Consider the following 26,611-nt stretch of genomic DNA (forward strand, 5'->3'; position numbering starts at 1 on the left):
ACCCACTTCTTCAGGTGTAGCATCCGACAATATATACACATACCAGCTAGGTTAAGGGCATTATTAAGATTACAAATAATACATTCAGAAGTTAGAAAATGCCAGTCCAAAAGTTGTCCATACACCTTAAATTATCCTTCATGTGTGCACTATGGTACAAGGCTTTAGTTACATGATCATCTACGATTATTTCTACAAGACCCCTGCCTCATCCAGTGCAAAAGATGGACACTGCTCAGTTAAGCAGCAACTATTCAATTTTTTGTTGTTTTAATGCATTTAAGGCCTCCAGGGTGATGGCCATAATCAAATAATCACTGTACAATGCTTTAAGAAACCAAAATTAGCTGTGCTGCTCCAGGGAACCCTGAAAGAGTAACTCCTCTTTTAGGTCATGAGCTTTGGTGGGTAAAAACCCTTCTTCAGTGGGTCTGATAAATTTGTTAATCTCTAAAGTGCTACAAGACTGTTTGTTATTTGGGAAGCTACAGACTAACATGACACCCCCTCTGCGATGACTCACTAGTGGGACTGAGACTATGCAGGTGACACTTGTGCCAGCAACCAGTTGTTACTTCCTGTGTAGTCAGCAGGTACGGAATTGTGCCTCTGTGTTAACACCTCCCTGGGGTGGCTCTTAGCAGCATCCTGCTGTGGCAACTGTTGCTTAGGGTTTTCCCAAAAATGACAAACTTGTCTTTATGTCAATGGCTACATCAGATTTTCACCGATGTGTGGAGACTTCTTGAGCCTACTCCAAAACCCAGAATCACAGAATCAGAGGGCTGGAAGGGACCTCAGGAGGTCATCTAGTCCAGCCCCCTGCTTCAAGCAGGATCAACCCGCACTAAGTCATCCCAGCCAGGACCTTGTCCAGCCGGGACTTAAAAACCTCAAGGGATGGAGAATCCACCACCTCTCTAGGCAACGCATTCCAATGCTTCACCACCCTCCTGGTGAAGTAGTTTTTCCTAATATCTAACCGACACCTTTCCCTCTTCAACTTCTGACCATTACTCCTTGTTCTGCCATCTGACACCACTGAGAACAGTTTCTCACCCTCCTTTTTAGAGCTCCCCTTCAGGAAGTTGAAGGCTAAATCACCTCTAAGTCTTCTCTTCTGGAAACTAAACAAGCCCAAATCCCTCAGCCTATCCTCATAGGTCTTGTGCTCCAGACCCTTAATCATTTTTGTTGCCCTTCGCTGAACCTGCTCCAGCAAATCCACGTCCTTTTTATACTGGGGGGCCCAAAACTGGACACAATATTCCAGATGTGGCCTCACCAGTGCCGAATAAAGAGGAATAATTACTTCTCTAGATCTGCTCGAAATGCTCCTCTTAATGCATCCCAGTATGCCGTTAGACTTCTTGGCTACAAGGGCACACTGTTTACTCATATCCACCCTTTCATCCATCATAACTCCTAGGTCTCTTTCCATTGTACTACTGCTGAGCCAGTCGGTCCCCAGCCTGTCACAATGCTTGGGATTTTTCCGCCCCAGGTGCAGGACTCTACACTTCTCCTTATTGAACCGCATCAGATTTCTTTTGGCCCAGTCCTCCAATTTATCCAGCTCCATCTGGATTCTCTCTCTACCCTCCAATGAATCTACCTCTCCCCCTAGTTTTGTGTCATCTGCAAACTTGCTGAGGGTGCAATCCAGTCCCTCATCCAGGTCATTAATAAAGATGTTGAATAAACACCGGCCCCAGAACCGAGCCTTGCGGCACTCCATTTGAAACAGACCGCCATCCAGATATTGAGCCATTGACCACTACCCGTTGGGCCCAACCATCAAGCCAGCTTTCTATCCATCTTATAGTCCAAGGATCCAAACCATAGTTCCTTAACTTATGGACAAGAATGTTGTGGGAGACCATATCAAAAGCCTTGCTGAAGTCAAGGTATATCACATCCACTGACTTCCCCATGTCCACAGAGCTTGTTACCTCATCATAGAAGCTAATCAGATTAGTCAGGCAGGACTTGCCCCTGGCAAATCTATGTTGGCTGCTTTTGGTCATTTTTGCCTCTTCCGAGTGCTCCAAAATGGATTCCTCGAGGATTCCCTCCATTACTTTCCCAGGGATTGAGGTGAGGCTGATGGGTCTATAGTTCCCTGGATTGTCCTCCTTTCCTTTTTTAAAGATGGGCACTACATTTGCCATCTTCCAGTCATCCGATATCTCCCCTGATCTCCAAGTCTTCAATGATAATGGTCAAAGGTTCAGCAATGACCTCTGCCAATTCCCTCATTACCCTGGGGTGCATTAAATCCAGACCCATGGACTTGTGCACATCTAGTTTTTCTAGATAGCTCAGAACTTGTTCCTTCCCCACAGATGGCTGCCCTCCACCTTCCCATACTGCATTGTCTAGGACCGTCATACGGAAGTTGAGTTTGTCTGTGAAGACTGAGGCAAAAAAAAAAAGCATTGAGTACTTCAGCTTTTCCTGCATCATCTGTCACTAGGTTACCTCCCTCATCCAGTAATGGCCCCACACCTTCTCTGATAACCTGTTTATTGTTCACATGCCTGTAGAAACCCTTCTTGTTACTCTTCATATCCCTTGCCAGCTGCAGTTCCAATTGTGCTTTCGCTTTCCTGATTACTGCCCGGCATTCTCCAGCCGTATGTTTATACTCCTCCTTTATCAACTGTCCACGTTTCCATTTCTTGTATGCATCTTTTTTTAATTTAAGCTGACTAAGGATTTCCCTGTTAAGCCAAGCTGGTTTTTACCATGTTTGCATTTCTTACTGTGAAGTAGGATGGTTTGTTCCTGTGCCTTCAGTAAGACTTCTTGAAACTACCACCAGTTCTCTTGAACTCTTTTCCCCTTCATCTTCATTTCCCAAGGGATCCTGATCATCCATTCTCTCAGGGAGTCAAAGTCTGCTCTTCTGAAATCAAGGGTCTGTATGTTACTGCTCACCTTTCTTACTTTCGTCCGGATCATGAAATCTATGATCTCATGGTCACTGCAGCTCAGGTTCCCTCCCACTTCTATTTCTTCTACTAGTTCTTCCCTGTTTGTGAACAGCAGGTCAAGTTGCACACAGCCCCTGGTCGGTTTCTTCAGCACTTGCCCCAAGAAGTTATCCCCAACATTCTCCAAAAACTTCCTGGATTGTCGATGTGCAGATGTATCAGTCTCCCAACAAACGTCCGGATGATTAAAGTCTCCCATGAGAACCAGGGCCTGTGATTTGGAAGCTTCACTTAACTGCCTGAAGGAAGCCTCATCTATCTCATCTCCCTGATCTGGTGGCCTATAACAGACACCATTTCCAACATCACCTCTGTTACTTCCACCTCTAAGCTCAATCCAAAGACACTCAACTGGATTTTCTCCTTCCTCACACTGGAGCTCTGAGCAACCATACTGCTCTGTCACATAGAGCACAACTCCTCCTCCTCTTCTCCCTGTCTGTCCTTCCTAAACAATTTATAACCTTCCCTGACTATTAGAGCCAATGGAAGTGCTGGAGTGAGAGGATGCAGGCAAACAGTAAGTCATTGCTAGAAAATTGTCTCACTGATTAAAGAAATTTTGTTGGGGGCTATCTTTACTAAACCTACATTTCACAAAAGTTTCTGGCTACTCTGAAGATAGTTTTGCATTATCAAAGGGCAACAGGAGAATAGAAAAAGTGATACTGCTGCTTTTAGCACTAATTTTTCTCTTCTTCCCACTGAGTCACTTAAGCTAACATTTAATTAATTTGTGACACTTTGACAGTTTTCAAGAAGACATTTGTAAAGCCATCAAGCTGCATTGATAGGAGTGTCAGACAAGCACCTTTCGAATTATCAGCTATTAAGGCCCCATGCAACCAATTTTTCAAGGTTTACCATACCAAACTGTTCTCTGAATGAACAAAGCACACAAAAAGCTCAGAGAAAGACACGCACACACACACACAAAGCCCATTGTTCTCAGCTGACTTAGATATTTCCAAATGTTTTGCTATTGTGATCACTTTGTTTTAATAAATCAGATTTACCAGTGTCTTACCTTAAGAGATGCAAAGGGACTTTGTTGCAGTAGCATGTAGCCCAGCTGGCATCAGTCTAGCCACAGTCTCAGATTGCCAGACTCAGGGAGGGTCTTTCAACTGTTCCAGTTTGGATTCAGAACCAGGCGCTTGCCTCTGTAAAAGCTCTTGAAAGCAGCATCTCTGCTTACTATGGCTTCCCCCCTTGCCTCTCCCAGTGCTCAAAATCAACAAAAGACAGAGCAACCGCCTCTTCCTTTCCCTCTCCTTCCAGATTAGCCCTTCCTGGGTAGCTTTCTCAGCCTGTTCTAGAAAACACCTGACCACTCTGCCCCCAACTGGGATATCTAGCTCCAGGCTACCTGGCCCTTAAAGGGGTAGGCCACCTTGTTCTAAGTCTGTTCTACAGCGATTTGCCTACATAGCCAGGAGTTTCAAAAGTGATTCCTGGTATGGGATATCCAACTTGAGACCCCAGGGGAAGTGCTGAGCATTAAAAATCAGGCATTATTAAGACATCTCAAGTTAGGCCCCCAAAATAATCACTTTTGAAAAGCCTTGCCTTTAATTTCAGGTCATAGTATCTTATGACCTACCTGGCATATCCCAGGATGGCCATGGCTTAACATTCAGCTGTTGATGATAGATCTCTGCCCTTAACCCTCGCAGATCTCAGGTCATAAAATGCAAACATCACCTGAACCTCCGGCAGTGCTTGACTTGAATGAATTTAATTACACAGCAGCACTGAGAGAGATCACCATTGTTACCCCCAATGTACAAATACGGGAAGTGAGACACAGCACTCGTGCCTTGCTCCATGTTATATGAGTCAGCGTCAGAACTGGGAACACATCTCGCCCCAGGCCCCTCTGCTGCACCTACTGGACAACACTCTCTCTCCTGTACAGCTGGAAGTAGCTCATTAGCAGGGTTCTCTAATTTTTTCCGCCCATGTGTGGAATAAATTTTGGTATGTGCACCAAGGCATGTGGAGCTGTGCACCACCAATAAAACAGATGTTGCTGGCTGTGGGCACTCTGCTAATCAGCTGGGGGGCACCTGAATCTCTTCAGAGCAGCTGCCCGAGTGCTCAGCTTACAGCGAACCCTGCCATTCGCCTTGACAGTCCTCTGTCAAGACCAGTCAGGACAGAGGTCACTACAGCGCACAAGGGCAGAACAGTATCGCAGTGCGTCTGGTTAGTGCACAGTCCTGTGCTCAGCAAGTGCCCTTCTCCCAGTCTGCGAGGGGGAGCCTCTGTCATCCCTCACTTAATCGCTCAAGTCCCTGGCTTCGTGACAGTGCGTGTAGCAACTCCCCAAACGACAAAGTCACACGACCTGGGGTTGCGCCCCATGCCACAGGTGCCGTGACTGCACTTAGAAGATGCTGGCCTGGTTCCTTTCCGCTGCCAGCGGAAACAGACACTGATGGCAAACACGGATATCCCTCCTGGGGCTGACTAGCATTTACCTGCCTCGGCTGCAAGCCAGAAGCACATTCTTATAACCAGGCTATTCTGCTTGCTGCTTCTGTGGAGCATCTGGCATTATCACTTCTGATAAGCTCAGGGCAGCTATTATTGCTCACATTAAAATCCAACACAGCTTTCCTCTGATATTTTGCTCTGTCGTTTGCTGAAGGAGGAGTTCAGGCGGGCCCCCTCCTTACTGTAAGGGTACTGAAATCTACCAGCACTGCAAGTGCAGGAAACTCCTCCATATCCGGCAGCCCCGGGTCTGAGAGGTATCCAGAGTATTTGAATATCTGGATGATAGAGAGGTTACCTAGCAATGTGTAACATTAAAGAAAAACACGATTAGATCATAAGCAACAAACAAAAATGTATGCAGAGTAGTAACAGAGAGGGAGCCGTGCTCGTCTATATACTATCAAAACAAAAAAGCAGTCAAGTAGCACTTTAAAGACCAACAAAATGATTTATTAGATGAGCTTTCGTGGGACAGACCCACTTCTTCAGACCATAGCCAGACCAGAACAGACTCAATATTTAATATTCAATATTTAAGGTATAGAGCTGTAGGTATGCAGAGTACTTCATCAACAACAGTAGTATTGTACACTGTAAACTTACAAAACAAAAAGCAGTCAAGTAGCACTTTAAAGACGAGCAAAATAGTTTATTAGGTGAGCTTTCGTGGGACAGACCTACTTCTTCAGACCATAGCCAAACCAGAAAGCTCACCTAATAAACTATTTTGCTCGTCTTTAAAAGTGCTACTTGACTGGTTTTTGTTTTGATAGTGTATAGACTAGCACGGCTTCCTCTCTGTTACTGTAAACTTACACTGTAATTATTTGTATTTCCTCACACTGTACTGTACTTATGGAAAATGTAACTAAAATTTACATATGGTTAAAATGCTGGTTATTTGAGAGTTCCAGATGGAAGACTGCCAGATATGAAAAAGAGTTTAGGTACAGCCAGTCCAGACAATGGGGACCAAGTCAGCACTGGTGCCAAAACCAATGACAAGTATCGGAGGGGTAGCCAATGACACTTCATCCTGAGTAACGATCAGGAGAATTCGTTATATTTTTCGGGATTTCCAGAGTGAAATGTCGCAATTGCTGACTGCGCAGATCTTCCTATTTTTGCCCACGTCAGAGCTGCAAACTCCCTGAAAATCAGCCAGAACACGACTGTCTTTTTCACCCCACCCACGCACACTGCAATCAACTGTCGTTGCCCACAACTCTGCCCTCTGACCATCATGCTTTCATGCCACCCGGCAGAGGGAAACAATACAGTGTGCTGAAGCTGTTGTAGGTCAGAAAGAACAGGCTGAATAATTTTGCTTTATTAAAAAAATTACCGGCTTTTGTAAAAGCAAGGAGGAGTGAGGGCGGTGAGCGCTGCTAGGTTTGCAGCACATCTGTTTGCAGATGTTTAATTATTGCATAACAATTGGCAACTGGTTGCTGAGGAAACCATTTCGCTATTCTATTGCAACTGTCACAACATTTTGTTTCCTTCTAGGGCTGTTTGCTGAGTTTTAGCAACTCCTTAGTGCCTCTGCTGTCATTGCAGACACACATATAAGCTTTGCAAAGAGATAAAACCCAACCAGCCTAAAGCCAGGGTGTTGTCAAAGGAGATTGCTAGTGCATTTGTCCACAGGCAGACTCCAACTAGGGACCTCCAGAGCTCAGTGCAGGAGCCTCTATTGTTTGAGCTAAAAGCTGCTTGGCTTTCAGCTAAGGCTGTAGAGGAAATGCCCTCTTGCTCTCTGTATAAGTGACCTAGGTACCTCTATATGAGTCAGTGAACCTCACCCATAGGCATGTGAATTATACATTGACAAGTCGAAATTTGGCTGGTGTAAATCAGTCAATTGTTGCTTCATAGAAACTATGCTGATTCACATCTTCTGAGTCCCTCACCCCTAATGTGTGCAAACTTGTCAATCTTCATGGTGACCACTGTCCTCTGAGCCTATTTGGCAATTAGTAACTTGTTACTACTACTATTTACCTTTGTACTCTGTGAGGAGCATAGGTCATCCACAGGTCTCCTCCACTTCACTCTCTCTTGGGAAAAAACTTCTAGCTGGCTCCAGGAGTACCCCAGTTGTTGTCCTTCAGTCTCAGTAGCCCTTCTCCATGTTGTCCGAGGTCCTCCTCTTTTGCATTTTCCTTGTGCGTTCCATATGAGAGCTTGACAGACTGTGCTGGATGATGGTTTTCTGAGAGTGTGGCCTAGCCGTCCTCACTTCCTTCTCTTGATTTCAATGTCAGTTGGTTCTTGTCCTGCTCTGTTCCAATGCTCCTCATTTGTGACAAAGTCTTGCCATTTGATGTGAAGGATGTATCTCAGGCATCTCTTCATGAATGTATCTTGTGGTTTGAAGACTTTTTAGTATGCCAGCTCTCACATCCATACAAGAGCGCACTCTTCACATTTGTGGTGAAGAGCCACAGGTTTGTCTTTGCAGATATTATCTGTGAACTCCACATGGGACAGAGAGTCTTGAATGCAGCTGTTGCTTGCCCTTTCCTGGCACTGATATCCTTATCTGTTCTTCCATCTCTGCCCATAATATACCCCAACTAAGTGAACTGCTCCCCTTGTTACAACTGGTCATAACTCTGGATTGTGTGTTCTTTGGGTCAGGGATTATTATTAATTGACTTCTTTGTCCAGTGCCTCTGATCATGGAGTGAGAGCTTAGGAACGACTTCATTGTGAGCCATAGTAATAATACAGTGAAAGAAACCCTGCAGAGAAGGTGCCATTGGAACTAGTTGAGGAAAAGGTGCAAGCCAGAGGGAAAGAATGCCCTGGCTGGTTTTGTTTGCAATAATCAACTGGTTAATTCCAAGCATTTCTGTGAAATGAAGGGAATAAACGAACTAAAGAGAAGAGAACAGATAGTGATCTGTCATCCTTTGGAAAAAAATAGAAAGTACACAGCAAACTACTAGATTCAAAGAAGGCCAGATGCTGGTTGGCAAATCAGAGGGACAGAAACTTTTCCAGGTGTAAGAAAGGCACTAGGGCAGAAACCAGTAAGGGGAAACCCACAAAAGAAATGCTTCTTTCCAGTCCCCAGAGCTCTGGGGCTTGGGGCGCTCAGTTAAGAGCGGCAGCACATCAATCACTGAGCTGATTGATCACTGAGCAAAAACGGCTGCTTTGCTCTGTAGCAATCACTCAAAGGGGACAAGGCAACGTATGACAACTGCATTAGCTTCTCACTTCTCTGCGCTCTGCAGTCCCAGTGGGATGGGACCTTGATGTGAAATACGTTCAGCTGGCGCCAGCCTTTGTGGTTTCTCTCTGTGCCAGGCCTGGCCCCAGGACGTGAGGGCGTCAGTCAGCAGAGCTGCGTCAGTTAGCCTAAAGAGCACAGCCTGCACTCACAAAAAACAATGCTCTCCTGTGGGCCAAGGGACAGCAAAGAAACCTGCCACAAACACAGGCTTCTGCTGTCCTTGGATAGGTCTATGCTACCGTCAGAGAATCAGGGCTGGCCCAGGTCATCTGATTTCAGCCTGATGGGGCTTGGTCGGTGGAGCTGCTTCGTGGCAGTATCTACATGTGGGCCCAGACGGGCAGGCTGCTGTACAGTGGAAGGTCACAGTCAGACCCAGAAAGTCTACATCACAAATAAGCAGCCCTGCGACCCTGAGTCAGCTAGCACAGGCCACCCGTGGGTGTCCAACTGCAGGGTAGACACAACACCCGAAGCGTTACCCGGATCAGACTCCCCTCTTGGTATCAGGCCCTGCGCAACAGGTTTGGTCTTTTAGCAAAACTATAAAACCTCCCATACATATATGCATTTGACTGCCAGAGATTCTGCCCGCCCAATGCCTGGATTGGACAAAAGAGAGTCAGTCACTCACTGACCACCCTGTTCTGTTCATTCCTTCTATGGCATCTGGCACCAGCCACTGTCCAAAGAAAGGACACTGGGTGAGAGGGACGACTGTTTGGTCTGCCCTTGAATGGCCAGTTTTATGGTCTTAGGACACAGAGGTGAGATTTACAGATCAAGGAGGGACTGGCGAATGGGGGTTGATTTGGAGCAGCATGTTGCAGAAAACAAAACACTTTTTGTCTGACAACAATCGGTCCCTGAGATGTGCAAACTCAGATCTTCTTCTCTTCCTTGAGCACCTGTGCCAAGGACAACCCAGAAGCAGTGCGAGACATCTTTGCTCTCAAGTGGCAAGGGAAGTTTGGAAAACCTAGGCATTCCTTCCGCAGGTAAGACTTAGGGGTGGAACTGAACTTTCTGCATGAAGGACACGGGAGATTGTTTTTCCCACGTGGACCCAATCCTTTGTGGATTGAGGGACCCCTCATGGATTGAGCTAGAGTCATAGGATCAGTGATCCTGTTGATACCTTGGCCCAGCTTCAAGGGAAACCACACACATGTCCCATATCGCTAACGCGATTAGGTGAGGAAGCTGGCCTCTAAATATGATACCCCTGTCCAAGCCCACTACCTTTTCCTGCCTGCTGCAGCCTCAACCAGGTAGGATCTCCAGAGTCATGGACAGTCCAGCCCCGACTCCAACCTCGACTCACCTAGCCCTGTTCTTGTCAGCTTTCATTATTATCACAATCCATTTCAGGGCTATTTTAAACTGTTGTTTATTTACTTATTTTCCTACTGAAGAAATCAAGCCCAAAGCCCCAAGCAGCAGGTGAAGTAGAAAAACAAAGCAGGTCACAGCCCATCTGCTCTGAGCTGCGTGCGAGTCCACTCAGGTGGAATGTCAAAGGTGAAGCCAGGGCTGTGCATTCCAGTGTTTGCACCCTACCCAGCTCAGCACCAGCACACACGCATGTACACTCACACACACCCCCTGTGGGAGAATCAGCCATGACACCAGAGGGCGGGAGAGGAGGGCAGAAGCCATGTGTTGCAGTGGCAACCGGGCTGGGAGAGTTGGCAACCCTGGCGCACGACACAGAAAGTGCTTCGCTGGCTTTTCTCCAGCCGCACCGCCACCCCTGCTCCTCCCACATCCTCTGGCCCACACTTGTGCCTCTCACCCTCACCTTGTGAGCCAGGGCTGGGCACAAAGCACAGGGGATGGGGGAGCTACAGGACTCTGGCGACAGCATTGAGACTCCTGTGAGGACTGGCTGGAGCCCCAGAGCTGAGCCCACGAGAAGCAGGGCAGCCTTTCCTAGGTATACGCAGCGTAGGGTGCCACTAAATTACACTCATGCCCCAGAATGAGCTGAGCAGGAACATATGTATGCCTAGGGACAGGCACTGGACTCGGTCTGAATCAGCTGTAATACAAGGCCCCAGAGACTTCCATGCTGAAATGCAGATTCAGAATCGGCTTCTTTGCTTTGAATTAACCCTTTTCACACCAGGCGTTTAGGATTACTGCTGATTGAACAATTATTAGCCATTTCAGCGTTTGCTATAAGATACATTGCCATACAATCAAAGACCACAAGCACTTACATACTTTTAAGCCTGTGAGAAATCCCAGTGACTTCAGGGAGGCTATTATTATTTTGCAGTATTTGATTTTTTTAAATGCATTTGTCCTTCCTGAGCTGTGGCTGAAGAGTGGAGACAAATAATTTGTTGCAGAATAACCGTTCTGGAACAAGAGCATGAACATATGGAGTTAGTCCAGAATTGTTCTTCTGCTTTAAATTCACCTCCTGCATTTTATTCCAGAATCTCTCATGCCCAGACAAGCCCTCAGAAACTTTTCCATGAATACCCAGCATTTGCCTGAATACTCAATGAACAATACGACTGCACAAACCACACCACTGAACTTAGCACTTTTATCCACGAAAACACTGATGAAGAAGTTTACTTTCACAACACAACGTGCTCTTTTTACCATTTCTGTGAATCCAAGAGCTGTTCCAGATTGCATTGGCACTTGAGGTAGAAGATTTGGGGGTTTCCATTCCTAGGAAGAATTTTTGTATTTCTGAAGGCTAGGTTTTCAGTACAAAATTGTTACTTGGCATGGGTGAGATGACAAAGTCTGGTTTGAGTAAGTTTTACTAAGTAGTATCATTATTATACTATGGTACTACTGAGAGATCCCACCCAAGACTCAGACCCCATGGCTCCGTCTACCTTAGAGAGTTTTGCAGACAAAACAGGGGGTTTGTCAAAAAAGACTCATGGTGCATCTACCCACAAAATGCATTTTGTCAACATAAAAGCCCCAGAGATGCTCCAGCCCTTTTGGCAACAGAGAGGATCAAAAGATCAATCTGCTTTTATGCGTAGACTCGAGCTGGCGACGGAAGTTTTGTCGGAACATCTCTTCCAACAGTAACTTCGTAGACAGATGTTTCAAGTGTAGACGTAGCCCATGTGTCAAATGCAGAACAAATAGATATTCAGAGACAGACCCTGCCTTCAGGAGCTTGCACTTTTAATAAACCAGACAGTCAGAGGAAACAGGAGCAGAGAGAGATGAAGTGATTTGCCCACTCTCCCATTTGTCCAAGCTGTACCCACACAAAAAGAGAAAGCAATGCCCCTACTCAAAGAGTTCACAGTCTAAATAGACAAGATAAATAAAGGGAGAGAGAAAAGAAATACTATCATCACAGAAACAAGAAGTCGTCTTGTGGCACCTTACAGACAAGCATCTGGCGATAGATACATCTGGCAAAGTGGGTCTTTGCCCACAAAAGCTTATGCTCCAAAATATCTGTTAGTCTATAAGATGCCATGGGACTTCTTGTTGTTTTTGAATATTCAGACTAACTCAGCTACCCCTCTGATACTTATCCTCACAGAAGGGAAGCTCAGGCACAGAGAAATTATGAGACACACCTCAAAACCCACAGGGCATCAGCCTGGCGTCAGAAATTGAACCTAAACCCCCTGACACCTAAACCAGTCAGCTAACCACAAAAACAGCCTCCCTCTTGAGTTCTGAGTCTTATCCACAGTCGTCTAAACATCGTTAGGTGGAAATCAGGCTGGGGGAGGCTTTTTTATGGGTTTCCCAAGATTTGCAAGGTCTAAAGGGACGTGGCATGGGTCAAGTATTTGTGTCCTCTATCATGAAGAAGCGCAGAAGTCCATGAAAATTAAGAAATCGTAACATACACCTTTCAGACCTCAAGAAAGGCTTCTGATGAGATGACCTGCAATTTTGGGAAGCAGTTCAAGCCAGCTTTGTTTTCATCCAGACAAGTTTGAAAGCCCCTTGCCATCCTCCAGCCTAGATCCACCCCCATATAAAACATTAACTCCGCCCGCACCCCTCCAGGAAACTCTGAGGTTGCTCCGATCGCAGTTTGCACTTTCACACTTGTTTCTGAGGAGTGAAACGAGAGCACTCCATTCGCAAGAGAGATGTGTCCACAAAAGAACTTTCACCATTTTCTTTGCTTTCTGCTCACTCACACTACTAAGTAACAACAAGGTGGTCTCCAGGGAGCTGGGTTGGATATTTTCATTTAAATAATACAGGTATTTTTCACAGTTAACCACTATGTATTCAGGTCCTCCATCAGCAGGAAAAACACCACTACATTAGTTTTAGAACAAGCTGCACTGGGAAGAGAGATTTCAATTTCTGAGGAGATGTGCATTAAGTGATATCTAATTTGGTTTGCTGAATCCTCAGTCTGAGGCCCTGAGTCATTTCAAACAGACACATTGACAGGCGCTACATAAATTAACATTATTTGTGTCAAAATACACTGATTGGATAATTCAATGGGTTGAGATTTGGCTGTTATTCCTTTTGTAACTTTTCTTTTCTTTTTAATCCCCTGTAGCTTTACTTTCTTGCTTGGCAGTGAGGAGCTACACATTTGATGCTACCCTTCAGGGTTGGTTAGAATCATAGAAACATGATTCTAGGAAAACACTAGAATTGGCAGGGACCTTGCAAGGTCCTTGAGTTCAGCCACCTGCTCTCATGGCAGGACTCAGCACCGTCTAAGACCATCTCTGACAGATGTCTATCTAACCTGCTCTTAAAATATCACCAGTGATGGAGATTCCGCAACCCCCCTGGGCAATTTACTGCAGGGCTTAGCCACCCTAACAGTTAGAAAGTTTTTCCTAATAGCCAATCTACATGTCCCTTGCTGCAGTTTATGCCCATTGCTTCTAGCCCTATTATCAGAGGTCAAGGAGAACTATGTTTTCCTTCCTCCTTATATATAACACATTTTAGGTACTTGAAAGCTGTTATCATGTCCCTCCTCAGTCTTCCCTTGTCCAGACTAATCAAATCTAGTTCTTTCAGTCTTCCCTCATTCCTCCTCTCTGGATTCTCCATGTCTATCTCTCAACCTTCAAGGCTGTCTTACAGGCTACGTAAGAGCCCGCAATGTACACCGGCAAAGGATGTCTCATAACACGATGCCATGTCTTTGCAACACGTTTCCACCACTCAGCATGGCTGTGTCGTTATGGCACAACATCAGTATCTCACCAGTTGTGTGGGGTGTTTACTAGGAGTAACAACAATACCCAAGCACCTTTGAGAACGCAAGCTTTCTGATTTTAATACAGCCCCTGAGTTTTTACAGCACCGAGGTCAACAAGGCATTGATCCTGTGACTGGAGCCTCTGGACTCAACTATTATTACTGTGCAACTAATAAGCCTGTGTAAGATTCAAGGAGGTAGGAGGCAGAAATAGGACGTAGATACAGTAAGGCAGGAAAACAAATCCCACACGTGAATCCCACCAGCTGGGCAAAAGTTTGGTTCGGACAGCAGAGCCAACAGCTTGTGTGGGCCCCTAGGGAAGGTTGGTGGGAGGGTGGCTGTGTGCTCCCAGAAGGGGTGAGATCTCAGGCAGAAGGGGCAGGGCGTGGGGCCATCACCCTCCTGCTGCCTGGAGCCCCTGGCCAGACCTCAGAGCTTCATGCAGCATGTTGCGCAGTGTCCCAGGACCAGTTTAAAGGGCCCACAGCCCTGGCCACCACTGTTGTCATGGCAGCAGAGGTTGGGAGTCCCAGGCTCCTTTGAATCGCTGGCTCTGGGGCAACTACCCACTTTGCCCCCTGCCATCAGTGGGCCTGGGTTTGGAGCGGTGACAGAAACCAATTGCTGAAGAAAGAGACAGGGATGAAGAGAAGAGATGGAGAGAGGACCTGAGACGGGAAAGGGAGAGCGGCCATGGGAAAAGATGGAGACGGGGTAGAAGATTTATCGAAATCACACACAGCAGTCAAGCAGTGTAGCTCAACGAGGCTCTGTGGATTTGAGCTTCACCACCGTGTTTCCACAAGCCCCCAGTGGAATTACAGAGGTATTGTTCAAGAGAAAACGGAGGAGGGATTTTGTTCTGAACATACTAAGATAGTCTCAGTAAGTTCATCACCCACAAACAAGGAAGATCAGAGGGCTGAGCCTTCAAATTCACTGGTGCCACCCACTGGCACAGCTCTCAGTGGGAGATCCTGCTTCTCTAGTTCAAGCTGTGGAGTGTCTTGCTTTTATCATGGAAGGTCTTCCATTCAGTCTCTGGGATGGCAGCTGTCAGACCCCCTTTCAGCCATCTTAAATATGCTCACTGATTGGTTTACAAAATCTGCACCCATCCCAGTCAACTGAAGTATTTTCCAGTATGGCCGCAGTTGCTAATCCAAAATGCCCTCAACCTGTTGGCGCCAGGGTCAGTATTCTCTCTAGTTTTTCCATCCGCATGCAGAATAAATTTTGTTACATGCTCTGAAGCATGCACAGATGCGCACCACCAGTAGACACACAGGCTGCCGGCTGTGGGACCTTTGGCTCTGCTAATCAGCTGAGCAGCATTTCAGTCTCTCCTGGCAGCCTCCCAAGCACTCCTCCTGACCAGTGATACTTCCCCTTGGCAGACACTGCAGGTTGAGAAGTAACACATTTGTCGGGTACTGAGCCCCTTTCTGTTTGGAGCCACAGCTCCAGTTCTAACTGCTTACCTTTTGAAATGCAAATGCACTGTTTACATAGGAAATATGTAAAGGAGCTGAAAGGCAAACAAAATATTTGTTTGAGAGAGAAGCAGCCAAGAGAGGTATTTTTGGCTTTTGATTGGTTGCTTTTGCCTTTAGTTACCCACGCTGATGCTCTCTGATGGCACCTCTGCCAAGACAAGACAGCACGGGATAAGATCCTCAAGTGGTGTAAACCAGGGTCGTGTATTGGCTTCAAAGAAATTATGCTGAGTTACAGCAGGTCAGGATGTGGCCTGTTTTCTATAGAACTAGACTGAAGTTCCTATTGCTACGGCAAAGAAGAGAAAGAATCTTTGTATGTTTGACTTGTTTTAGCCCTAGCACAATTATTCCAGATTTATGGCCTTTTCCGTTATTTACAAATCACTCTGGAAGCCATCACATCCCTCCAATCTAGCAATCCTCACTCTGCTAGATGAAAACCACAGGTAAGTAGCTCAGCTGGCTTTCTGGAGGGTTGGGCCAGTATTTCTATTGTGTGATTTGAAAGCTGCCCACTCAGTTCATTGGCTGAATGTTATAGCATGTCTTTTCAGAATACCTCCTTTCTCAACATCTGTCCCTGAAGGTCCAGGTATGAATGAAACAAGAACAGAACTCTGGCTGTTCTTGTTGGACAGCAATGTTATCTTGATGGATAAAAAGAAAAGAAACAACACAGAAAACCTTTGCCATAAAAATCAACATATGAAGGGAATCTTCCTCAGGTTTCTTGCTGCTGCATCACACGTTGCTGTGGGCAAGAGTTTAGCAGGATTTCAAAGCAGATTGGAGATTTTTATGGACAGGAAGAACAAGCAGGACTATAAAAGTAAGATTGTTCTGGAGAAACGATGAACTCTCCTTTTCCTAACAGCTGGTCAGAAGGAAACTTGCCCTGCTGATTGGTTATTGCATTGCCTCAGGGCTCCTTGCATCTTCCTCTGAAGCAGCTGGCACCAGCCACTCTCAGAGACGAAACCGAGCTAGATGGACTCTGGTTAGAATCAGTGTGGTTGCTCCTTTGGTGGATCCAAATCAAAATGTTCTGGACCAATGTGTCCTCCCCGATGCATGCTCTCGAGGAGTTCGTGACAAAAACAGGACGAGGCAGCCCACTTGGGTCTACTTGAGGTGACCATATTTCCCTAGGCCAAATATGGGACACCCAGGTGGGTGGTGGGGGAGCTGCTCCCAGGCTGTGACTGCCAAGCAAGTGCAGCTCCCTGGCTGCTCCATGCCACGGGGCACCATCCCATGGGGGAGCTCCCTGGTTGCAGGGAAAGTTGCCCTGAAGAAGTGGGGGAGTTTGCCGGATGACCCAGTCTACTAGGCACCGGGAAGGGGGCTGCCACCCTACGGGGGATCTCCCTGTCTGCCCCATGCCTCCAGGTACTGGGAACGGGCTTGCCACCCTGCAGATGAGACTCCTGGCTTCTCCCCATGCCGAGGGGAGCCGGGAACAGGGCTGTAGCACTGCTGGAGCCGCTCCCAGGTTCACCCCACACCACAGGGAGCTGGGAACTAGGCTGCAGCCCTGCCTGGTGTGTGTGGGGCGGGGTGTCTCCGGGACTGGAGGGGCGGCTGCCTGGGACACCAGGTCCCATTAAAACCTTAAAAAGTACTGGGGGGCATATGGTGCCCCCCCACCCCAAAATACCCTGCCTTCCCCTGCTGCTGCCTGCACACGTGCCTGGTGAACACATGCTACATGTGCTCTCTGGCCAGCAGCTGCGGCTGCACAGACCTGGGGAAGGGCAGATCAGCGGGGCTGTGAATATTGCACAATTAGCCCCTTTGTTACAATAAGTCGGGACGCCTTCCTGGCGCCAGAAATAGGGGACCGTTCCAGCCAAACCAGGAGAGGTGGTCACCCTAGCTATCCTGTAATAGGAAATGCCCCTCCACTTTCTCCAAAGCTTAAACCTAGACTCAAACCTTGGAGAAGTTCTCCTAAGTTCACGTTTGTTTCATTAAGGGCTGCGAGACAATTTAGCCCGGCAAAACGCGCTGCCCACAAGGAACCAACATATTCTGAGACTCGCAAGCTTCCAGTCCAGATTTCTAGGCCAAATGGGACCTGCTCCATTCCCGTGGACATTCGGAAAGCATCTAGCACCTTTGTCCTTTCTCTGAGCCGCTTTGCCCATTAAGATTCTCTGCTTGTCATCCAGAAGGAAGTCTTTTAGTTTTCTATGACTATCTGCATCCAGCTAGAACAAAGAATGTGCCAGTGATAAAACCCCATTCAGAAGAAAAGACACACGGGATAAAATAATTAGAGCTTAACGCTGTATTTGTTGGTTCCCCAGCAGTATCTACTACTCTGCTAGCCCTGTAAATTCCATTGATAGCCACAGAATGTCAACTTAGGTACACTCAGCAACAAATCAGGTGCAATTTTCTTGGCGTTCAGAAGCAAGTGGCTTCTGTTTACATTATAGCAGCTCTTACAGCCCCCAACCGAGACACAGGCTTTACTGTGCTGCACGCTGTACGTACAGCCTCTGCCCCAACGAGCTTCCCATATACACAGTAAAGACAATGGGTTAGCGACTGGAACTATTATTAACCCCATTAACCAATTAAATGGGAGTTCACATCCTTACCCCATATCTGGGTTTGCAAAGTTGATTACAAGTCCATGTCACCTTTTTAGATCAGGAACAAGAGCCCCAACAGGACAGCTCAGGTCTGGAACAGACAGTCACCAGTCAAAGGCCTTCTGCTCAGGGCATACAATCAAAAGATTTTTACCTAACGAGAAATGAAGAACTTGCATTGACCACACTGTAACCATCCCCCAACTTGACATTTATTGTTCCAAAAGTCCAAGCCGGTCTGGCCCATCCCACTGGAGACTTGGAACTCCTTACCTTTCCCAGGAATCACACCTGTCACAATCATTGTTTGCACTCTGTTACCCAGATTATGCAGTTACTTACCATGATCACACAGGAGTGCTTCTGCTCTCTGATTGGATGAGAGTGCTCTCAGAGTGTTTCTGCTCTCTGATCTGAAATGTTCCCTTCAGGACACTTGTTAACAGAGCTAACAGTTAATAGTTCTGTCTTCAGTACACATTTTGTCCTGATACTCAAGTGTGCTAAAATTCTTGGGTTTTTTTTTCAGGGTGCACAAACTTTTTCCACAGATTTTCAGCACCGGAATAACTGCTCAGCCTTGCAACATTTAGCTGCCCTGAGCAGCAAGTGCAGCTGCAACTGCCTTAAAACTTCCCCTTTAAAAACATAAGCACACAACAGCAGACTTTGCCAACTGGTAAGAGAATAAGGATGATTTGACTGGCAAATGTCCGGTTTAAGAAAAGACACTGTTGCCTTTCCTAGGGATACATTTTAATAACAATTGCCTGAATCATAGAACAATAGAGCTGGAAGAGACCTAAAATAGCCATTGAGTCCAGCCCCCTGCTCCAAGCAGGACCAAACCCACCAGATCAGCCCCGCCAGGGCTTTGTCGAGCCAAGACAAATGCCTCCAGGGATGGAGACTCCACTACTTCACTGGGTAGACCATTCCAATGCTGCACCACCCTCCTAGTGAAAAAGTTCTTCCTAACATTCAACCTGGACCTTCCCAACCACAACTTGAGACCATCGTTCCATGTTCTGCCATCCGTGACCACTGTGAACAGCCTCCCTGCACCTCCCTTCAGTAAGTTGAAGGCTGTTATCAAGTCCCCCCTCAGTCTTCTCTTCTGCAGACTAAACATTCCCAATTCCCTCAACCTTTCTTCATAGGTCATATGCTCCAGCCCCCTAATTATTGTGGTCACCCTCCGCTGGACCCTCTCCAGTGTATCCACATCCTTCCTATAATTGGGGGCCCAGAACTGGACACACTACTCCAGATGCGGCCTCACCAAAGCTGAATAAAGAGGAATAATCACTTCTCTGGATATACTAGCAACGCTCCCCTTGATGCAACCTAATATGCCATTAGCCTTCTTGGCTACAATGGCACATGGTTGAGTCATGCCCGTCTTCTCACCCACTACAACTCCCGGGTCCTTTTCTGCCAAACTACTACCGAGCCAGTTGGACCCCAGCCTGTAAAAATGCTTGAGATTCTTACAGCCCAAGTGCAGGACTCTGCACTTGTCCTTATTGAACTTCATCAGATTTCTTGCAGCCCAGTCTTCCAATTTGTCTAAGTCAGTCTGGACCCTGTCCTTACCCTCCAGCGTATCTACCTCTCCCCCTAGCTTAGTGTCATCCACAAACTTGCTGAAGGTGCAATCCAACCCCTCGTCCAGGTCATTGATAAATATGTTGAACAGAACAGGACCCAGAACCGAACCTTGGGGCACTCCACTAGAAACCGACCGCCATCCCGACATCGAGCCATTGATCACTACCCTGTGGGCCCGACCTTCTAGCCAGCTTTCTATCTATCTTACCGTCCATTTATCCAATCCACATTCCTTTAACTTGCCGACAAGAATATTGTGCGAGACCGTATCAAAAGCTTTGCTAAAGTCCAGATAAATCACATCCATTGATTTTCCCCTATCCACAGAGCCAGTCATCTCAGCGTAGAAACTAATCAGATTGATCAGGCATGGCTTGCCCTTCATAAATCCATGATGACTATTCCTGATCACTCTCCCTTCCTGCAAGTGCCTCAAAATGACTTCCTTGGGAAGCCCCTCCATGATTTTTCCAGGGACTGATGTAAGACTGACCAGCCTATAGTTTCCTGGATCTTCCTTCTTCCCTTTTTTAAAGATGGGCACTACATTTGCCTTTTTCCAATCATCTGGGATCCGTCCCAATCTCCACAACTTTTCAAAGATAACAGCCAGGGGCTCCTCAACAACATACTCACCTCACCTGGCTCACCTCTGCTGTGCACCTGGTTTACACTAATGGGCTTCCACTGATGGGATTCCACCAGAATAAAATCAGAGCAACAGGCTCATGGATCTGGCCAGTACTTCAAGTTCATGAGCAGAGGAAAGTGAGTGGTAATGAAATTGGTGCAGAATTTTCCTTGCAAAGCTCAAAAACAAAACAAAAAACAAAATCCTGTTGTACTGGAAAGATCGCGGCTCTACCCTGGACGGGCTGACAATCCCTAGCCTAGACCATATTGCCAAGATGAAAACAACCTTCTACTCATGATTCAGCAGCACACTCATTGCTGTAAGTTCCTCGTTTTCAGGAGGAAGCGGGAGCCTTCAGCAATCAGTTGCTGTGCAACCTCAGGCCATGCTGCCCTTTGTAAGGTGCCTTGTTCCCGTAAAAGCCTTTTAGCAGATTTCTGCACTCCACACAGTCCTCACCAGGGATGGTACTTGGAAAATGCCAGCACTGGAGGTGCAGGGGGGACCTGTCAGCCAGTGGCTTCACTAAAAGCATTGAACTTGAGAGCTAATCCAGGCTCTTTCTAATCCCTTTGGAGTGATATTTGGTAGATTATAGACTCCCCCTGGAAATAAAGAGCTTGTCAAAGACCAGATGCTACCCATGCATTTATCTACGGCGTGAAGATCTTTGGCTTAAGCCAAAGATCGACCTCCTTGCTGATCTCCTTTTGATTCTGAAATAATGCGGCCTGAGAGGGGGCCAGATCTCGGAGCGCTTTGGCTGCTAGATAAAGATGCTTTAAAGAGCTCAGCGTCACTGAAAATTAAGTCCAAGCTGGAAAGGAGGCACCACACAATGGGGTTTTTTCTGCAGCTCAGGCGTGTGTAAGATTCCTGCCTCAGCATTAACAGGCAGTTGGGCATGTGCATAATGAGGAGGCATATACTGAGCAGTCCCTAAGAGGGAAGCATTATTATGGCTTTGGGGAAGGTCGGGCCCAGGCAAACAGAATTTTACACCATACGAGTTGGACTCCTGGACACATGGAAGTGAAGGTAGGTCAAGATTTTAAACCAGTGCCAAGTATGGAGCTTGTCTTCTATGCAAAGCGCAGCGTCGGGGTGCAGGTTTCATAGAATCATGGAAGGGAACTCAGGAGGTCATTGAGTCCAGCCCCCTGCCTAAAGGGTGTGGCAGGGTGCGGAGAGTGCAGCTGAGGTAACTGCTCAACCCAGGGAGATTAGGACAAAGGGGATCACTAAAGAGACTGATCTTCTCTTCCGGAAGAGAATGAACACTAGGAGATTCCAGCTGGCCGACCCCTTACTCCAGAAATCCGCATTGCCTACCCGGGCCTGGTACCTCAATGGGAAGGCAGTTTCTGGAGCCCTGAGCATAGGATGTTGCTGGCAGAATAGGCAATTAAACGGAGCAATGGACCACTTTGCAATTCTAAGCATCCCAAATCCAAATTAGGTACATTGGCTTGCCACATATTTCATGCGGGAGTCCACGCTTAATACCAATTTAGGGAAACAAAATGGAGCAATAAAATTAGTATTTCAGGGGTCATGGGATATTAATAAGCACAAGTCCAGCCATGCTAGTGTCAAAGTTCACTGGATTTTTGCCATTGACTTTATCAGGGTGGGGTCACTTACGTACTGTGCTGATCTGCACTGTATCAGCTCCAACACCAGCTACACAGAGAGGGCTCAGCCCCACAAACCAACAAGAGTCGGGACCTCCAGGATCTCAGTGCTAAACTAGGTCTCTCCAGTGACAGCTCAGGTGCCATCTCAAAGAGCACCAATTTCCTCTTTCTGAAAGGATTATCCTTGAAGGTCTCCCATTCCAACTGTGACCCATCCTGATCAGCTGAGGCAGGGGTCCCCAGCTTGCAGCCTGGAGGCCATCTGCAGCCTGAGCAGTTCCATACTCCAGCCGCCACATCAGTCCCAGAGCCCTGGGGGGCAGGAGGGTGTCCTTACTCGGCCCCTGCTCCGTCGCCCCACCTCTGGCCTCCCGCCAAGGGCCCTCCCCTGAAGAGCACAGCCTAGGGGATTACCGGCAGAGGGATGGAGTGGGGCAGCAGCAGAGGTCCGGTCTTCCCCCACTCATGGCAGTGGCAAGAGCCGTCAGGAAGCAGAGCTATGCAGCAGCCTCTGCGCTTCCTCCTCCATCTCCTAGCCTGGTCACTCGGCAGTGAGAAACAGAGTGCCCCAGCCCCAGCGCAGACAGGGAGCACCCCTCCCTAGCAGGGCTTGGGGCAGAGGGTGCAGCCCAGTACAGGCTGGCTTGGGAGACATCGTCAGAGCAGAGCAGAGTGCCACATAGCTCCACCTCCCCATGGCTCCTGCCCAGGGCCCCAAGGGCTAGCCTGAGTAGGCGGGGTTGGGAACGTCCCATCCTCAGGACAGCTGGGGTTGCTGCCATGGGGCTCTCCAAAGTCTAGCGCCCAAGGCAGCCACACTGAACAGCCCTACGGAGGGGACGGCTCCGCGCACACCTCCCGCAGGCCACAGGGCTGTGCCTGCTGCAGTGCAGAGCTAGCAGCTGGCATCCGCTCTCCACCACGCTGCTGGTGATTGTGCCAGTCACTCCCAAGCCAGGTAGCGGGGGAAGAAAATCACCTGGGAGGTGATGGAGGTGGGGGAACACAGGAGAGTGAGGGGGCATGCGAGACCTGTGCCCCCCCACCCCCCCAATTCCCACCAGGGAGGGGTGCTCACTGGCCCACTGGAAGGATTTGAGGACTGCCACTGGCCCAAAGGCAAACTGAGTTTGAGAGCCCTGAACTAAAGATGGGATCAGACGGTGGCCGAGCTAAAATAAAGCAGAGGTCTCATCCAGCAGCCTCACAGCAATCAAGATGAGCAGCTCCCAGCTTAGGTTCCAGTGCAGGTATCACGAGACAGCAGAGAATGCCAGGGCCTGGAGTTTTGCTGACATTATGGCTGTTGCCAGCACATCAGCTGGAGCAGGCAACTTTTGAAGGAAGGGGCTAGGGCTTGGGAAAATGATGCCTTATTTATATTTTCCCTGTTATCTTGTTTATTTTAACGAGCCGCGAGAAACCAACGTGAAGCGGAGGAAATCTCATTAAAAAGCATGAAAGGAAAAATGACTCGGGAAAGATAATAGGAGTTTAATGCATTAGCTACGCTAGGAGTTATGCTGATTGCACGCTGGGCTGGCGCATTGGCTGGGTTTGATGCCTGCTCCTTGTTCGAGGGCCAGCTGCGAGTCAGCTTTTCAAATGTCAGTCTCGTAACTGGATATTTCTCCTTTGATTTCCTTGCAGCCCTGAGTCCATCTGAATGAACGTTCACAGACCCTTAAAGGCAGCTGTCATGGTTCATTTGGGTCCCTATTCAAGATAATGATGTCGCCATAGGCTTGGGGAACGTGGAAAGGAGTGGATGGAGGTTGCCAGTGATGATGGACAAATCACTGTTATTGATAGGAGAGAGGGTCTAGCCATTGATCAGGTGGTCTGGCAATAAGAGAGCAGAAGGCAGCCTGAAGGAAAGGGAGGGGAATCTTTCACCAGCAGCACTCAAGCTCTCAGCAGTTAAGTGGCAGAAGCAGAATCAACAGAGACGTTCAAATTCTATTTAGAAGCCAAACAGTCTGTTTTCAAAGCGTCACCTAATCCGGAGCGTCAGCTCAAAGGACCGTGCACTCCTGGCTTCCACACAAAGTTAACATAAGTGGTGGGAGCTCAGCTTCTCTGCAAATAAGGTAGCACATCTCTGTATCAGGGCACACAGCTATGGAGGTGCTCAAAATTTGTGTGCCTTTCAGCAAACCTGAGCCTAAATAATCTCACCCTAATCTTGGGAGAGAGATTTCTCCTCCTCCTCCAATCACACTTTTACGAGACCCCAGCTTTGACAAGGCTATCAATGGCATAGAAAGGGATGCTGCAGGCCAGGACTGAGGGGCGTTGCGATGGAGGGCACTGGCAGGCTTGTGTGCAGAGAACCAAGGACCGTGGGCCCTGCAGGTTAGGTGCGTGGTTCAGAAAGCTCAGCTACCTTTGTTTGCTTTGGAAGAACAATCTGAGCAGTTGCATTTGCCAGCATGTAAGACTGGTGGATGAATCACTGCAAGAAAGAGAGGCTGTTCTGACAGGATTTAAGATCTGAGTTTCACATTTTAAATTGGTGTAAACAAGGCTGGGATCTGCCTCCAAAACACACATGCTTCTGCCAAGGGTAGCTCTGACCATATAGAGGTTTGCCCTTTCCCTATTGTTGAAGAGGCCATAACGACCCATTTCACTAGAACCCAGCAGTGGGTAAAATCAATACATTTGGTTTCTATCTGCTTTGCCAAGTGCTTTCAAGGCTCCATCGCTGTGATGTGTGAACACCTCTCAGACCTACAAGGATTAAGCCTCACAGCAAAGTATTGCCTCAGGCTCAAAGAGTCTAAAGCCCAGATCCTCATTGGTAGTTAGGCACCTAACTACCTTTGAGGATTTTGACCTAAGTGATTCTCTGAGTGACTCAGATGTAGCCAAAAGCTTCTGTGTCCTACGACAATGCCTTAACCTTAAGACCATTAAAAGTCATAGCCTCTGCAAGGCTTCCTCGTTCACAGGACAGAAACCTGGAGCTTATCTCCATGAGCTGATGCATGCAGGATGGATTCGTTACACCTTGGTCTCTGAATAACATTTGGCTTCTTTTTTGTGGCAGGGTGGAGTTGGACCCTGGCACTTTTACCTTCATGGATCCCCTGAACCTGTCCTGGTACAACGATGACATTGACGCCAGGAACTGGAGCAAGCCGCTCAATGGATCCGACGGAGACCAGAAGCCCCACTACAACTACTACGCCATGCTTCTCACCCTCCTTATCTTTGTCATCGTCTTCGGCAACGTGCTGGTCTGCATGGCGGTGTCCAGGGAAAAAGCCCTTCAGACCACCACCAACTATCTGATTGTGAGCCTGGCTGTGGCGGACCTATTGGTGGCGACTCTGGTGATGCCCTGGGTGGTCTACCTGGAGGTAGGTGGCACAGCGTTGTAGCATAGCGGCTGCAAGCCAAATGTGTGTGGTGCCGCTATCCAGAGAGTGGCAGATCAGCAGCTATTTAAAGTGTGGTTCTACTCAGACTAATAACTGCCTAGCGGGAGTTTCAAGAAACAAATGTACTCATTTTGCTAGTTGTCAGCCCCCTGAATGCAACAAGAATATGAGAGTCAGGCTGTCTACTTCCTCACTCACACATCAGCACTAAAGCTACGTTTAGGTGATGTTATGGATGTCAGGGACTTCCAGAGAGCTCCCCAGCCTCCTCTGCTTCAGCCCAAAGAGCTGTAGGACTCCGGAGCTAGCACGCAGCAGGGCCGTGGCAGGGTTCAAGCAACAGGGGATCTCCCACAAGGGTCCAGTGACAGGCAGCAGATTCCCGTTGGGGCTCTCCTCAGGATTCCAGCCCCACAGGGGAAAAGGGAATGCTACCAGCACTCAGCTAGGGGTGTCCTATTTTCTCTCTGGGGAATACAGTCACCCTGCAGCAACCAGCTGCTGTGGATGCCCTCCCCACACATGCAGAGGGGAACTCTCACCACTCCCAGCCACCACAGAAGTAGGGGAAACCATGGAGCTACAGCAGCAGAAGTCACAGACAGGTCATGGCTTCTGTGAATTTTGGATATTGCCCATGAGCTGCCCATGACTTTTACTGAAACTAGCCAGGACAACATCTTAGCCTTAGTCACCACCACCACCACCACCACAAAGACTCTGGAAGCCAAACTAGGTCCCCTGTGATACCTGGGCAGCTCCAGGCTCTTCATATGATGTTCTCCATGACTTGTCCCATTGCCTTTGATGAGTTTGCTCAGCTGTGTCTGGCGCTTAGTACATTAATCTACTGAGTTTGCAGAAGGAGAAGGAGAATCCAGATCATTTTCTCTTGGCTTTACTAGATCTGCAAGGCCAATCGGAGTTGAAAACTCAGACAGGCTACATCTAAATGGGAGGCTTTTCCCAGCAAAGCTGGGCTTTTGTCACGAACAACCGCAGTGTCTACATGCAAAATGTGCTTTGTCGACAGTTTGTCAACAAAAACAGCACATCCATCGGCAGCGTTAGACCTTTTCTCGTTCAGGTATTACAACTCCCTTGACAGTGTTCTGTGAACAAAACAGCTGTGTAGATGCTCTGGGCCCCTTTTGTCGACAGACAGGGCTTCCAGTTCACCAGGCAGCCCTGTTTGCAGAGCTTCCGGTCAGCCATTCTGTTGAGAGAGGGCCAGGCAGTCCGGCTTATCTCTGTCGAGAGAACAGATTGTTCTTTCAATCTGCTTTTAGGTATAGACATGATCTGTTCACA

General features: G+C 47.7%; 1 protein-coding gene across 2 annotated transcripts in view; it reads left to right on the forward strand.

Annotated features, from left to right (window-relative positions):
* Positions 1-24,972: 24,972 nt before the first annotated feature.
* Positions 24,973-26,611, forward strand: part of DRD2 (dopamine receptor D2) — a 28,539-nt gene continuing 26,900 nt past the window's right edge. Inside the window, exon 1 of one of the 2 annotated variants that reach the window (XM_074976966.1) lies at positions 24,973-25,279. In XM_074976966.1, coding sequence (XP_074833067.1) covers positions 24,998-25,279 — 282 coding nt within the window. In that variant the 5' untranslated portion in view covers positions 24,973-24,997. The remainder of the gene's footprint in view (positions 25,280-26,611) is intronic. The other variant, XM_074976965.1, reaches the window with a different exon arrangement.

Source organism: Carettochelys insculpta, chromosome 25 (genome assembly GCF_033958435.1).
Source record: "Carettochelys insculpta isolate YL-2023 chromosome 25, ASM3395843v1, whole genome shotgun sequence".
Lineage (NCBI taxonomy): Eukaryota > Metazoa > Chordata > Testudines > Carettochelyidae > Carettochelys > Carettochelys insculpta.